Below are 16,248 nucleotides of genomic sequence, written 5' to 3'. Positions count from 1 at the left end.
TGTAATGGAAACAACAACATATGAACACAATCCCAAATTTCAGGTGAAATTTAATCTACTCTTTTATATTTTAGAGCATTTATCAATATTCATAAATCACTATATCTGCGCCAATGCAACAGTTCTGGATGTTCAATTTAGAGCAAGATTTCTCTTGCTGCACAAACGTTATGGCGCATAAAACTTGAAATTGCGGAGGGACATTGGAAAAGTAGTTCAAGAATTAACTAGCAGTTAAACTTGTAGGGAAAAATAGTCTGCTTTGCAGACAGCAGGAATGCAAATATAAAGTTGAAACGTCACTTACTGAAAGGTATATTTACTATTTTTTTAAAAATTATTTTTCTTTCTTTTTTGCTGTTCTGAAACTAATAAAATACAATTTAAAAAAAAGGAAAAAAAAACCTCTTACAAAACCATCGGGGCACTGAGGGAGATATTTTAAGCATTTGCTTCTCCCTCAATTAGAAATGGTTTTGTTTTTAATGGCTACCGAGGCCGGTACCCCCTGAAGACGTCGGCTTCGGTGGTCATATTTTTATTTTTATTTCATTCGTTTCTTGTATTGATACTTTTTTCTGAAATTTCTGCTGCTTCTTAGCGCGTTTTTTCAAAGAAGTTTTATCCTTTTCGAATTTAATTATTTGTGTTTTCTTTCAGTATTGTAACCTTAAAGCATTTTTTGCAGGTCCATTTAACTGCAGAACTTAGTTAAGTAAAAAAATGTACTTATCAATGATATACCGTTGTAACCTTAATGAATTTTTTGCGGGTCAACTTAATTGCAGAACTTCATTAAGTAAATAATTGTGAGTGATGTGTTATTCAAACCATAATATATTTTTTGTGGGACAACTGAATAACAGAACCTCGTTAAGTAAATAATTGTACTTATTAAAATAGTCAAATCTATGTGGACTTAAAATATGATTTCCAATGTAGAAAGGTATAGATGTAGAAAGAAAGTAAGATTTTGGAGTTTAAACTATAAATTTGGATCTAAAGAACATATTTTGAAATAATTTCATTTGTTGACTTCTTGTCGATTAGTCTGCTTTAGGAACAAAAAAGCATGACTGAAGTTCAGCATGTAAGACATATTCTAATTATTTAAGAAATATTTGAGAATAGAGCGTTTTAAAAAAAAAATTACGATTTAAAGACACTATGTACTTAAGGAAATATGTAAAGTAAACTTTTAAAAGTAATATGTGAGATTAATTTATATGTGAAGCAAAATTTTTGTTAGATCAATAACTGATATCAGGTGCCAGACCATTATTATCAAAACCGATTTCATTAGAGAAAACTGATGACGTATGACATGATACCCTGTAGCTGTTTAGCATACATAAAATAAATGAGATCGCAATAATTAAAACTTCTTTATTTTTTTACTCTGAAATTATTTCATGACTCTGACTATTTTCATGACTTTCCTTATTTTCATTTACTCTGAAATTCTGACCAGATAATTTGAGATTTTTTTCGTTTCGCTTTTATTCCATTAAAGGCGAAATCATCTTAATGAAAAAAAATTATGTGCATTTCTGAGTTTTTGAAAAAAAAAGAGATGTTTTTGCTGAATTTCGAAGACATTTTTGAACATAGGTTAAGATTTAAGGATATTTTTCGTTCTCACAAATAGATTGAAATTTCTGAAGATTAATATCGCAATTTGAGGACTGTCTTCAACATTTTAGGACGTCTGATCAACTTAGTATACCTACAATCCATATAAATACGAAATGCAAACCTTTGCAAGCAGTATTAAAATGTGTTTCAGAAGATTGTATTTATCGAAATGTATTTGACATAAATTTCTTATATGAATTGAGTTTATTTTACTATTATGCATTTTAGAGCGTTGAAGTTTTCAGCTATATAGGTGGCTACGTTGGGATTTGGCTTGGAATCTCATTGGTTGCTGTATTCGATTTCTTGGAGACAGTCCTACTTATCATAAGTTATCCTTTCAAGAGTTACAAGAAAGTTAGGAAAAGAAAAGGAAGAATAATTGACGTCAAAATATTGACAAGAGATTTGTAAATATTTCTTACTCTACAACCATCTGCAAAAATCCCTGTTCATCCAGTTTTGCTGGAGATATTGCAAAGATATATTTATAAGAATATTGACTATCGTAAAGATGTAGGCTGTTTATTTATGATATTTGAGTTTTATGAAAGCTTGTGATTTTAAATACATTTTATCATGCATTTTTATAGTAAATGCGTATTATTACTAATTTTATGTGTTATTTTATTAACAATCAGAAAAGAAAATAAATTGGAAAATTTATAATCATTTCGAGTACTGTAATAGAGCATATTTTTCTGTCACATTGCCAGCACAATGATATTGTCGGATACCTTAACTTGCCCAAATGGATTAATTGTAGTTTAGAATAGTTTAATTGCTTTGATTCTTATTACATTTAAAAACAATGAAAATTCAAAGTTTCTGTAAAAATATTATATAATAATTTTCTTCTTCATTTTGTGCATTCAATAAACTCCAGTTATCTTTCTGACTCTACAAGTCATATTAAACTCTAATACTTATGTTCACCTTTAAAAGAAGAGCATCAGATATATTTGCAAGTATGTGAGGCAGTGATATGGCAGTACTTCGAGTTTAAAATACCAATGTGACTTCTCTTCCAGTGAATAACAGCGATGAAATAACGCTGTACCAAATTGGCCGGTACATCAGCTCACATGAAGCTGTTTGGGGTATCTTTGGATTCCCAATTCATGGGCGGGATCTAACCGTTAATCATTCAGCAGTCCATCTTGAAAACGATCAGAGCGTATATTTCACGAACGAGGCAGCGATTGACCGAGCTATAAATCCACCAAAAAACTACAGTCACCGAATTTTTCGAATTGTATAATCGTGCGAATGCTTTTGGTGTCTTTGCGTGGACATTACTCTACTCAGAAGTACCACACTATTTCACATGGCCTCACCAAAAAAAGGGGCATCCCGCAAGGAACATGCACACCGGTTGATGCATGTTCCGGTTTATTCAAATCAAGCGCCTTGGGGAGAGTATTTACTGTCAATCCAATACAGACTGAGGGTGCAATTTTGAAAAAGTTCAACTATATAACTAAGCAAATATGCACATCCAAAGGCAAAACATTCAAATATGCAAAACATTCTCAAAACGGATTTTAGACATCGGTGATGGAAAAGTTACTAAGGATGAGACTGGATGCATAATATTACCGGACAATTTCGGCACAATCATTGATTCACAAGGTGCTCTCATTAACCTAATATTTCCCAATGTACTCACTCAATACATTCATCGAGAGTGGGTGGCAGAATGGGCAATTTTAGCAGCAAAAAATGTGGACGTTAGCGAATTGAATCTGAAGATACAACAGTTATTGCCAGGTATTTTGGTGACATATAAATCCGTTGTTGCTGTTTGCGATTCCATTGAAGCTGCAAATTTTCCAACAGAGTCTTTAAACTCATTGGATTTACCAGGCATATCACCACATAATTTAGTACTCAAAGTTGGATCTTCGGTTATTTTGCTTCGTAATTTGAGCCAACCACAGCTGTGCAACGGCACGCGATTAGTCGTTAAAAAATTAATGAACAACGTTATCGATGTCATTATTTTAAATGACAAATTCGGAGGTGAAAATATATTACTTCCACGAATCTCTATTATACTCACAGATGTGCCAATTTAATTTAAACGCATTCAGTTCCCCATTAGATTGGCATTTGAAATGGTAAGGTGAAACAGTGTCTGTTTGTGTCTTAGATTTGAGCACATCACGTTTTTCACACGGATAATTATACGTGGCATGCTCTCGAGTGGGCAAACCATCCTGTTTATTTGTGTTAGCTAAGGATGGAATGACAAAAAATATTGTGCCCTCCATTGCACTAAGAATTTGTTGTATATATGATTTATAAGAAAAAATTACAATAAATTACAGCGCTCCATTCCTCTTCCACTCATATACCACACACTTACAATAAATAAGATATATTTTCATACTCTATAAATAACTCATATGGCAAAACAACGTTTGCCGGGTCAGCTAGTATATATATATAAAATAAGAAATCGTTTTCAGGCCAAATCTACAGGTTTAGGTCCAGTGTGTCTACGGAATGGATAGGTAAGTAGCAAGCGCCCTCTATCAACATGCCTCTATCTATCATTCGGCTATCACTGACAACAAGACATTCATCAGAAAAAACAATAGGTCTCTATTCTGTTCTCCAGCGAGGTCTTACTCGACATTACTCTCAAAAATTTTTAAAACCGAACCAAAACAAGAGCAGGAGACTAACCAAGCAATAGTAGAGCAGAAATATCACTGAATCAGCCTGAAAATTTCTCATAAGCAGGATGAAAATAACTCAACTTGAACATTGACTGTATGCAAGAATCTGCTTTTTTACTCCACTCATAAAGTAAAAAAATAAAAAAGTTCCGATAATGCCGTGAAAATGAGAAATCAACATGAGCAACAAAAAATTCAAAATTGTAATTTTTATATATTTGGCATTTTTGTATAATGCTCTATTTATTACAAAAGATTTTTTTTTACAAAATTAAATCTTATTTTAAAATTTTTTTGAAGTTCTATTTTAGAGTTCATCTAACTAGAAAGAAAAAGAAAATAGTTGTCGAGCCACACTTTTTTTTAAAATTTACTGCGAAGCTTTTGCAATTAAACAGTTGTTTTTTCAATTAAACATTATTATTGCACTTTTTTTTGTATTTGGTTAAATGGTATTATTTGGAATGATATTAGAGGTTATGAGTAAGGTAATGTTTATGATGCCTTTGATTTGTTAACAACATTAAACTTGGAATAAACATTATGTGAACGGTGAAAGTATTTTTAATGTATTTTCTAGAAAAAATTCTGACTGTGTTTCCTCATGTTGAAGAATATCCCGATTACCATGTAGTTGCTTCAGCATATATCTCTATTCACAATGCTCGACAGATTTTAAGTCCGTTCAATCATGGATTTCGAATGGATCCCAACAAAGTGCTGGAATTCCGACTCAAAAAGGTGTTATTTTATTTTAAAAATAATTTTCTAGATGTAAAATACTATTAAGTTTAATTTTTTTTAATCTTTTTATACTGGATTTTATTAAATATATATCTACATATTTCAGGCAGTAACAAAACTTCTCCCAGCACCGTACGAAACAAACTGCGTAGATTACATAGAAAAATGGAGGTCAAGAGGAGGATATGGCCCCACTAACCAGAGAGTAAAAAAAAACAATATTTAATTAATATTTAGACTACTCAACCTAAAATTATTCAAACATATTTGCTTAATGAGTTCTCGGTAAAGGCTAATTGGTCATTTCAATTTTCATATTTATATAGTTTCGCCGATACTGGACGATAGAAAGGCATATATTTTGATATGGAGGTGCCCATGTCTGACTCTGCAGTTGTATATTCCACTTTTTCTTCGCATTCATGAATATGAATAAATAACACAATCTATTGTCAGAAGAAAAATAATAATTATATGAATAATACAGAGGGACAATTATTTTCTTTTTTTCAGTTGCATGAAATTTTTTAAAAAGATCTTTGATATTTTCTCATAACTTATTCCAAATCTGGTATCATTTCTCTCTAAACTACAGTTTTCAGGCAGTTTAATTACATGGGCCTAACAAGGACATTTGAAAATTCGCTCGTGTGATAAAATGACCCTCTTATTTGGAACGTAGGGCATGGTAAGAAGAAGGCGATAAATACATTTCAGTTTATGTTGCAATAAGATCATATATGTTTCTTGTCTTAAGTTCAAGGAGTAGACAAATGTAATAAGACAAATCAATACGTTATTTATAAAGTTGTACAGTGTTCAAAATGAAAATCGTGCCACCATGAATTGCTTTCGATCTAATTATCGGATCTTCATGTTTCAGGATTCAATCTCAATGTTTCGAGGAGGTGATTTTAAATAAGTCAATTAATTAAAGCATGCAACATTTCAAGTTACCAAATTAAGCGCGAAATCATACTTTCCCTAATATACCTTATCTGGATAGATTCGGATTTTTGACGCCTAAAATATAGGGGGGTAGATGTAATTTGCAGAATATAGTCCCAATATTTTAATATTGAGAGCGGTCCAAAGTTTTCAAGTTTTTAATGTTAAAATTACTTTATGCGTATTTCGCCCCATATCGAGAACTTTGTAAGTGAATTGAAAAACTTTTGAACTTAATTATAATTTTATTCAATTATTTTTTATCAAGTTATAATTTTGCTTCGAAATGTAGACCTATTAAAGGAAATCATTAACTAATTTTTACTCATGGTTAATGCGATAGGTTTATGGACTAATGGACAAATATGTCTGTCCATTGCTTTCAATGATAATTTCAAGCTTTAAGGCTTTATGGTACAGCTGTAGAATGTTTAAATATATTATTACATTATTAGAATGCTTAATATAACTTTAATCCTATCTTTTAATACATTACATCTGATACTATTGTGACGCACTTTGTTTCACAGCGCGTAAGCTGCTTACTTAGAAAAAAAAATCACTCTAAATTGTTTATTTTATTTTGAAATTTTTTTTCCGTGAGAGAATTCTGATCAATCTTTTTTGATTTATTATCTGTCATATATAATTTTCGGACAAACACTGTTTAAACAAAGTTAATGAATTACTTTTGGAATTTTTTAGGAATGCTTTGATGAATGCATAAAAAACCTCAGTCTGCAGTTTCTTGGTTGTGTTCCACCAACTTATGGAATTCCGAGCCATGAAAAACGCTGCAGCTCTACAGGTAAAACAAAATGAAAAACTAGTATGATTCTGTAAACTATTTAAGAAGGATTTTTTTCACAAAAAATTTTCAATTATTATTTTTTCACATATTTTGTTAAGAAAGCATCAACTCTATCATCAACGAATTCATATCTTTCACCGATTGATTCAATCTTAATTTTTTGCTCTTCTAAATTTAACTTAGAATTCTGAGTTTTTTTGCGAGAGTTTTTTAGACACAGGCATTATTTAATGCAAACACTTTTGTGAAATAATGCAAAGAACTCTTGTAATTTAATTTTATTTTTTGTTTCAATTTGAAGGGAAAAGCATAAACACGAAGTCACAAAAATAATGTTAATGGTTTGAAAGTTTTTTTTTCACAAAAGTAAATAAAATTGCAGGGGCAAATAAAAACCATTATTTCAATAATAAACAAAACTCAAATTTTGCAGAATTTATGGGGAAAGAGCCAAGAGGTGAAATTGAAGAATGTCGAAAAGAACATTGTCAGTGGAGCTAAAAATAAAGTTTCTTTTATCTTATAGCGACATTGTCCCACCGAAATCTAATATCCGATGCAAAAAAACAACAATTAGTACTTCGATTAAAAACTCATGTCGTAATTTTTTCTGTTAGTGTACCTTTTCAATGAGATTGTTTAAATAAAAATATAATTTCCTTAACCTCGTTATTTCAAATTTTTAAATACAATTTTTTTACTTTCTTGGCCAAAATGTAAAGGAATACACCACAAAAATATACTAAAATTTGTAAAAATGCAAAAAATTAAAATTTATAATTTTCTGCAAAATTAACCTTAATTTTTTTTTAACAAAAATGCTTGTTGTATTCTTAATGACACTTTGACAAGCCATGCCAACCAACCATTATTGGTATCTATTGAAATAAGTAAGGAAGGTGCACATTTCGTTTGACAAGAGAGCACAGCAAAGTACGCCTTACCTCAGATGACTCACGTGTGACTCATTTGTGAGGCCACTCCCTTAATTTAGGCATAAATCTGAAGGAGAAGGAAATGTTCTCCATATTACGGTAACCATAGTACTGCTCAATGATCAATCACAGGACTTTTTTTAAAAATAAATAAATTTATTAAAATAATTAAATGAAATTCACTTAAAATTTTGCTTCGCATTTATGAATTTAGATTCTTTAAAACCGCATAGTTATAATTAAAAAAAAATCATTTTCTGNAAAAGTCGGGTATCTGATGGATGATCACGTGCTTTCAAAAACTGGTTTGTCTACCCTTCGATTTGAATTTAAAATTTGAAGAATTTCTTTGAAAATATTCCATTTTCTGTTTAATTTCTTTTTTTTTAATTCAAAATTAAAACAAAGTGACAAAACTTTAATAATACTTCGTGACTTGGTTTTTGAACTTTAGTCGGTAGGTTATTGAGATGAAACATTTTACTTATCATTGTTAGAAATAATTAAAATTTTCATATTTTCATTCATTTATTTCATAAACTTTAGCACCAAAAAAAAAAAAAAAATCTAGTGCCTTCTCCAGGGTTAAGTTAGCCTATAAAATATAGTTCTAGATTACAATTTAAAAAATAATTTATTTCCAAATAATTATATCCAAAATGAATTATTTCATATATTAAGAAAAATCTCAAGGTTACTAGTAACAATTGTTTTTTGACAAATCTATTTGAAAATTTACGTTAAGGGGCAGCCTGTTATTTTACAATGCATAAAGTTTATTTTCTCCTTGAGTATCTTTAACGCATCTCTTCAATACTAAAACATTTTCGTTCCTTTCTTGCATAAATTTCAACCTTGCAAACGTGTTTTTTTAGTACAATTGTGATGAAATTTTACAGACATTATTACTTTAATAATCTGCAAAATCAATTTCACTTTAATTTTGCAGAATTTTTGACTAGAATTTTAATGAACGGATGTATGAATGGGTACACCCTGTAAAACGGGCTGTGACGCGTGTGCGGCTGAAGAATCATATTCCTGGCCATAGATGGTACCATTGAAAAGCAAGAAACGTTTTCTCTACAACAACAACGATTACAAACTTGGAGAAGCCGTGTGACGCATCTAAAAGATTACGAATTGCAAAGCAACTCATGAAAATAAATACCATAATATGCTTCTAGGAGCAAATCTACCTTATGAACAAGTTGGTTGGGCGCACTTTAATTGTTACTTTTATTAATATAAACGGATCTAAAATTATGGTAATTTGTTATTTGGTAATAATAATGTCGAAAATTAAATTCAAATAAACACACAAATATCTGTTTTATCGTAATTTACTGATTTGGGTGAGCATTTAGTGATTTCAGTAAAGTCAGCAGTCAAATTTTGTCCAGGCCCTTATTTCCATAGTACTGCTCAGCAACGAACCACGGAACATATATCGCATGTAATCGGTGGGTCTCAGCAGAGTTGATGATCGAATCCCGGCTCCCCTCTACCGGAGTCTGATTCTCTAACAACTAGGCTATCATGGCCAGTATGGAAGCACATTATACTTTACGTTATTATATAAATAAATCTCTTGTCACAACTCCTCCTAAACGGCTTGACAGATTTTGATGAAATTTTATATGTATATTCAGTGGGTCTGAGAATAGGTTTATAACTAATTTTTTTTCATTTTTTGGACAAATTTAATGCATATTTTAAATCTATCTTTATTTAATCGTATTCGGATACAAACCGGACATAGAAACATAACAAATCATTAATAATATTCACGCACGTTGCAACAAGTCATATTAAACTCTAATACTTATGCTCACCTTTAAAAGAAGAGCATCAACTATGTTTGCAAGTATGTTAATAAAGGTAGTGATATGGCAGTATTTCGAGTTGAAAATGCCAATGTGACTGTTCTTCCAGTGAATATCAACGATGAAATAACGCTGTACCAAATTGGCCGGTACATCAGCTCCAATGAAGCTGTTTGGCGTGTCTTTGGTTTCCCAATTCATGAACGGGATCCAACCGTTATTCATTTAGCCGTTTATCTTGAAAAAGGTCAGAGTGTTTATTTCACGAACGAGACAGCGATTGACCGAGCTATAAATCCACCAAAAAATTACAGTCACCAAATTTTTCGAATTGTATAATCGTGCGAATTCTTTTGGTGCCTTTGCGTGGACATCACTCTACTCAGAAGTACCACACTATTTCACATGGGCTCAAACAAAAAAATGGGCATCCCGCAAGGAACATGCACACCGGTTGATGCATGTTCCCGTTTATTCAAATCAAGCGCCTTGGGGAGAGTATTTACAGTCAATCCAAGGCAGACTGAGGGTGCAATGTTGAAAAAGTTCAACTATATAACTAAGTAAATATGCGCATCCAAAGGCAAAACATTCAAATATGCAAAACATTCTCAAAACGGGTTTTTGACATTGGTGATGGAAAAGTTACTAAGGAGGAGACTGGATGCATAAAATTACCGGACGATTTCTGCACAATCATTGATTCACAAGGTTCTCTCATTAACCTAATATTTCCCAATGTACTCACTCAATACATTCATCGTGAGTGGCTGGCAGAATGGGCAATTTTAGCAGCAAAAAATGTGGACGTTAGCGAATTGAATCTGAAGATACAACAGATATTGCCAGGTATCTTGGTGACATATAAATCCGTTGTTGCTGTTTGCGATCCCATTGAAGCTGCAAATTTTCCAACAGAGTTTTTAAACTCATTGGATTTACCAGGCATACCACCGCATAATTTAGCACTCATAGTTGGATCTCCGGTTATTTTGCTTCGTAATTTGAGCCCACCACGGCTACTCAACGGCACGCGATTAGTCGTTAAAAAATTAATGAACAACGTTATCGATGTCATTATGTTAAATGTACTTCCACGAATCCCTATTATACTCACGAATGTGCCAATTCAATTTAAACGCATTCAGTTCCCCATTTGATTGGCATTTGCAATGGTAAGGTCAAACAATGTCTGTTTGTGTCCTAGATTTGAGCACACCATGTTTTTCACACGGACAATTATACGTGGCATGCTCTCGAGTGGGCAAACCAGCCAGTTTATTTGTGTTAGCTAAAGATGGGATGACAAAAAATATTGTGCACTCTACTGCACTAAGAGACTAATATTTTCAGAATTCGTTGTATACATGATTTATAAGAAAAATTTACAATAAATTACAGCGCTCCATTCCTCTTCTACTCATATACCACACACTTACAATAAATAAGATATATTTTCATACTCTATAAATAATTCATATGTCAAAACAATGTTTGCCGGGTCAGCTTGTATATATATATATAAAATAAGAAATCGTTTTCCGACCAAATCTTACAGGTTTAGGTCCAGTGTGTCTTACTCCAGCGAGGTCTTACTCGACATTACTCATGTCGTATTCGGCAATGGTTTGAATGCAAGCTATTTTCAGCATGGATTGAAAAAAAAAAAGAAAAAAAAACTTTCAAATGCAATGACAATACATAATATGACTCAAAAGTTAAGATTTTAATTGAATAAAGTTATTAAAGATAGAAATAAAAATTCTAAGAACTACTTCTTTAAAGTTGACTGAAATGGAAGAATTAATAATTTTTGACGCTCCAATAACCACCAAGTGCCCAGCATTTTTTTTTCTTCGTTTAGTGGAAGCAAAATCGAATTATTTTCTCTCTCCAAGTCGACATGAATCGTCATAGTTTTTGAAATTTTTAACTTATTAAATTATAATAAAAAGATTAAATAAATTTCAAGATTTCTTAAATCTGAATTAAATTAGGAACCCCTATTTAAGTAAGTTTTCAGGTTTTTTTCTGGTTTTTGTTGCGTTTTATGCTATGCTGCTTTGCATTGTTAATGAAATTGATTTTTTCAACTGAAATGTATCTTTTATTTAAATTTTAATATTTATCATTTTTATTTTTAGTGATTATATTTTTTTCTTTGTTTATTTAAATCTTATTCAGCTTTGGCGCTTAATATTTTCTGCTAAATTTTCTTATAAAATTTACTCTACGTTTATTGTTGATTCCGTTTTAGCTGCGGTAACATTTTCAAGTTCGTAAATATGAAACAAGTATGAGGAGTCAAGTATTATATTTTGAAAATGCGTAATCCTATTAAAGATTGTACATTAAAACGATTTTTTTTTCTCTTTTCGAGCAGGATTGCCAGCGTCCACCAGCTAGCAAGTAAGAATTTTATTGAACTAGTAAAAATTATAATTCTGAGACTTCAATAGGTATTTGCACAACGAAATAAATTGCAATTACAGGATAATTTTGAATAACATGACAATTTCACGTACTTTTTCTCCCTCTTTTCACATAAATATGCAGATTGAGCTTTCTTTATAAAAATATAATGTTTTTTTTACCAAAAAATATTGCTATGTGTAAATGTTTTTGTAAGAAAGGGCATAGCTATACATCAAAAATAAATATGTATTCTTGATGTATGAATATGTTTCTATTACATATGAGATGTTTTAATTGCGCTATATATTTTAATAAAATTCTTAATTTTTTTGTCATGAAATTTGTTATGAATTTGGTGGACTAAATTTTTTTTTCTAGCCAAAGAATTACGATAATTATAACCATGAATACTGTAATGGAAACAACAACATATGAACACAGTCCCAAATTTCAGGTAAAATTTAATCTACTCTTTTATATTTTAGAGCATTTATCAATATTCATAAATCACTATGTCTGCGCCAATACAACAGTTCTGGATGTTCGATTTAACGCAACATTTTTTTTTGCTGCACAAACTTTATGGCGCATAAAACTTGAAATTGCGGAGGGACATTGGAAAAGTAGTTCAAGAATTAACTAGCAGTTAAACTTGTAGGGAAAAATAGTCTGATTTACAGGCAACAGGAATGCAAATATAAAGTTGAAACGTCACTTACTGAAAGGTTTATTTGCTATTTTTTAAAAAATTATTTTTCTTTCTTTTTTGCTGTTCTGAAACTAATGAAAAACAATTTCAAAAAAAAAAGAAAAAAAAATATTTAACAAAAAATACTTTTCTTTTAAAAAAAAGATTAACACAAGATTAAACAGTCATTATTTATCAAACTGGATATAAAATATTTATTTTTTCTCTATTTCATCGTACTTTCAGTACATTTTCAATTAGTTAATTTTTTAAAGTTTCTAGTTTTAATAGTTTTTGAGCATAAAAGCAAAATGCAACGTAAAGTTGAACCCCCAACAAAAGTAGTGGAGATGCTTGAAAGATTGTAATATGGAGATTAATTAAACTTTTTATTTAACTTAGCGCTTAAATTTATTTTATGCATCGTTATATGCTATGTCATTGTAACCTTAATGCATTTTTTGCAGGTCCACTTAACTGCAGAACTTAGTTAAGTAAATAAATGTACTTATCAATGATATACCGTTGTAACCTCAATGCATTTTTTGCGGGTCAACTTAATTGCAGAACTTCGTTAAGTAAATAATTGTGAGTGATGTGTTATTCTAACCATAATATATTTTTTGTGGGACAACTGAATAACAGAACCTCGTTAAGTAAATAATTGTACTTATTAAAATAGTCAAATCTATGTGGATTTAAAATATAATTTGCAATGTAGAAAGGTATAGATGTAGAAAGAAAGTAAGATTTTGGAGTTTAAACTATAAATTTGGATCTAAAGAACATATTTTGAAATAATTTCATTTGTTGACTTCTTGTAGATTAGTCTGCTTTAGGAACAAAAAAGCATGACTGAAGTTCAGCATGTAAGACGTATTCTAAACCATGATTTGAGAATAAATCAACGGAGCGTTTTAAAAAAAAATTTACGATTTAAAGACACCATGTACTTAAGGAAATACATAAAGTAAACTTCTAAAAGTAATATGTGAGACTAATTTATATGTGAATCAAAATTTTTGTTAGATCAATAACTGATATCAGGTGCAAGACCATTATTATCAAAACCGATTTCATTAGAGAAAACTGTTGACATATGACATAATACCCTGTAGCTTAGCATACATAAAATAAATGAGATCGTAATAATTAAAACTTCTTTATTTTTTTACTCTGAAATTATTTCATGACTCTGACTATTTTCATGACTTTCCTTATTTTCATTTACTCTGAAATTATGACCAGATAATTTGAGATTTTTTTCGTTTCGCTTTTATTCTATTAAGGGAGAAATCATTTTAATGAAAAAAAAATTATGTGCATTTCTGAGTTTTTGAAAAAAAAAAGTTTTTGCTGAATTTCGAAGACATTTTTGAACATAGGTTAAGATTTAAGGATATTTTCCGTTCTCACAAATAGATTGAAATTTCTGAAGACTAATATCGCAATTTGAGGACTGTCCTCAACATTTTAGGACGTCTGATCAACTTAGTATACCTACAATCCATATAAATACGAAATGCAAACCTTTGCAAGCAGTAAAAAAATGTGTTTCATAAGATTGTATTTATCGAAATGCATTTGACATAAATTTCTTATATGAATTGAGTTGGATATTTTACTATTATGCATTTTAGAGAGTGGAGGTTTTCAGCTATATAGGTGGCTACGTTGGGATTTGGCTTGGAATCTCATTGGTTGCTGTATTCGATTTCTTGGAGACAGTCATACTTATCATAAGTTATCCTTTCAAGAGTTACAAGAAAGTTAGGAAAAGAAAAGGAAGAATAATTGACGTCAAAATATTGACAAGAGATTTGTAAATATTTCTTACTCTACAACCATCTGCAAAAATCCCTGTTCATCCAGTTTTGCTGGAGCTATTGCAAAGATGTATTTATAAGAATATTGACTATCGTAAAGATGTAGGCTGTTTATTTATGATATTTGAGTTTTATGAAAGCTTGTGATTTTATATACATTTTATCATGCATTTTTATAGTAAATGCGTATTATTACTAATTTTATGTGTTATTTTATCAACAATCAGAAAAGAAAAGAAATTGGAAAATTTAGAATCATTTCGAGTACTGTAATAGAGCATATTTTTCTGTCACATTGCCAGAACAATGATATTGTCGGATAACTTAACTTGCACAAACAGATTAATTGTAGTTTACAATAGTTTAATTACTTTGATTCTTAATACATTTAAAAACAATGAAAATTCAAAGTTTCTACAAAAATATTATATAATAATTTGCTTTTTCATTTTGTGCAATCAATAAACTCCAGTTATCTTTCTGACTCTGTACCTATTACATGATATATCTATTATATCATATATCTATTACATGATATATCTATTACATGATATATCTACCTATTATAAACAAAAAAGATGTCTCCTAAATGCATTATTGTACATTTTTTATTAGCTTAAAAAAGGATCAGAAAAGTTAATTCATTCTCGTTTTCAATTTAAAATAATATAGCCAGAATGAATGGGAAAAAATACTCAAAAAGGTTAAAAATCCAGAAATAGATAAATAAATAACTTTCAAGTAATTGATACATTTATGAGTACAAGATGTAAATAGTAGTTTCTGACCTTTTTAAATAGTAAAGATATGGTACATAGCACAAAATAAAAAAAGCGAGCACTTTGAAAACCGTTTATGATCGGTTTTTACGTACGGCGCCTGACAGTCTAATCTTAATTATGCTAATTAATTTGTACAGATGATATTTTGTGACAAAATCCGACAGAAAAACGTACCTCCTTTGAATAAATAAACCTTCATACCAATGTATTTAATTTATTGACCCTCAAAGCATAGAGGAGGGGATAATCACAGTTTAAAAAATAGGATTTTCAGTATTTATTTAGGAGAGAGGTCTAAATTTTAGATCTCTTTATGCTAATTTTAAGAATTTTGATGGTGCAAATGTACGTTCAAAATCATGTTCCCTAAATATTTTCCGGAAACTTAGTTTGGCGAGATTTCAAAAACTTGCCTTTTTGAGATTTAAAATTCTTCTGGCTTATTAATTCTGACTTTCAATTTCTAATATTGTTTTTCGATTCATAAATTGCATTTCAGTGTCCGTTATTATGACTGCAAATTGATGTAATAAAATTTGCTTTCATAAAATTCAAAATATGAGATGAAATACAAAAAAACTCAAATTAAACACGAAGGGAATGAATTTTTAGTCCAAAATTTTTTTTTGACCTACAATAATAAGTCTTAAATATAAGCGCTCGAAATCAGCAATAGATAGTATTCATCTAAAGAATTTTTTAATCAAATGAATTCTTTCTATTGGCATTTACATTGAAGTAACAATTTTCAAAATGGTACAATTTTCAAATGGTTTTCAAATGGATAGTGGGGTAAATGGTGGTGTCATGGAGATTAAAGCTCTAAAATTTCCTGATGATCAACTTCACGATTCTGGCAATATGGTCAGTATTACGCACATGCCACATACTTTTCAGACAAGCTGACACCCATCGAACTGAAACTGGGTGGGTTTCAAACCACGATTGTAGATT

The 16,248-nt window shown here is 30.4% G+C and overlaps 2 protein-coding genes across 2 annotated transcripts in view; both read left to right on the top strand.

Moving 5' to 3' along the window:
• LOC122271340 (protein CEBPZOS) overlaps window positions 1-16,248 on the top strand; it is a 150,653-nt gene that overhangs the window by 30,039 nt on the left and 104,366 nt on the right. The window lies entirely within an intron of this gene.
• Window positions 10,153-14,460, top strand: LOC139425837 (uncharacterized). Its single transcript, XM_071181827.1, has 2 exons — window positions 10,153-10,582; window positions 14,327-14,460. The coding sequence occupies exons 1-2, from the start codon at window positions 10,153-10,155 to the stop codon at window positions 14,458-14,460; spliced, it is 564 nt and encodes a 187-aa protein (XP_071037928.1).

This window comes from Parasteatoda tepidariorum, chromosome 6 (assembly GCF_043381705.1).
Source record: "Parasteatoda tepidariorum isolate YZ-2023 chromosome 6, CAS_Ptep_4.0, whole genome shotgun sequence".
NCBI lineage: Eukaryota > Metazoa > Arthropoda > Arachnida > Araneae > Theridiidae > Parasteatoda > Parasteatoda tepidariorum.
This window is presented reverse-complemented; position numbering and strand designations above follow the sequence as displayed.

Bases quoted from the DNA above. Each gene is read 5' to 3' on its own strand.
- LOC139425837 (XM_071181827.1), top strand. From the start codon at position 10,153: ATGCGCATCCAAAGGCAAAACATTCAAATATGCAAAACATTCTCAAAA. The intron at 10,583-14,326 runs GTAATTTGAGCC...TATGCATTTTAG, and splicing joins ATCTCCGGTTATTTTGCTTC to AGAGTGGAGGTTTTCAGCTA.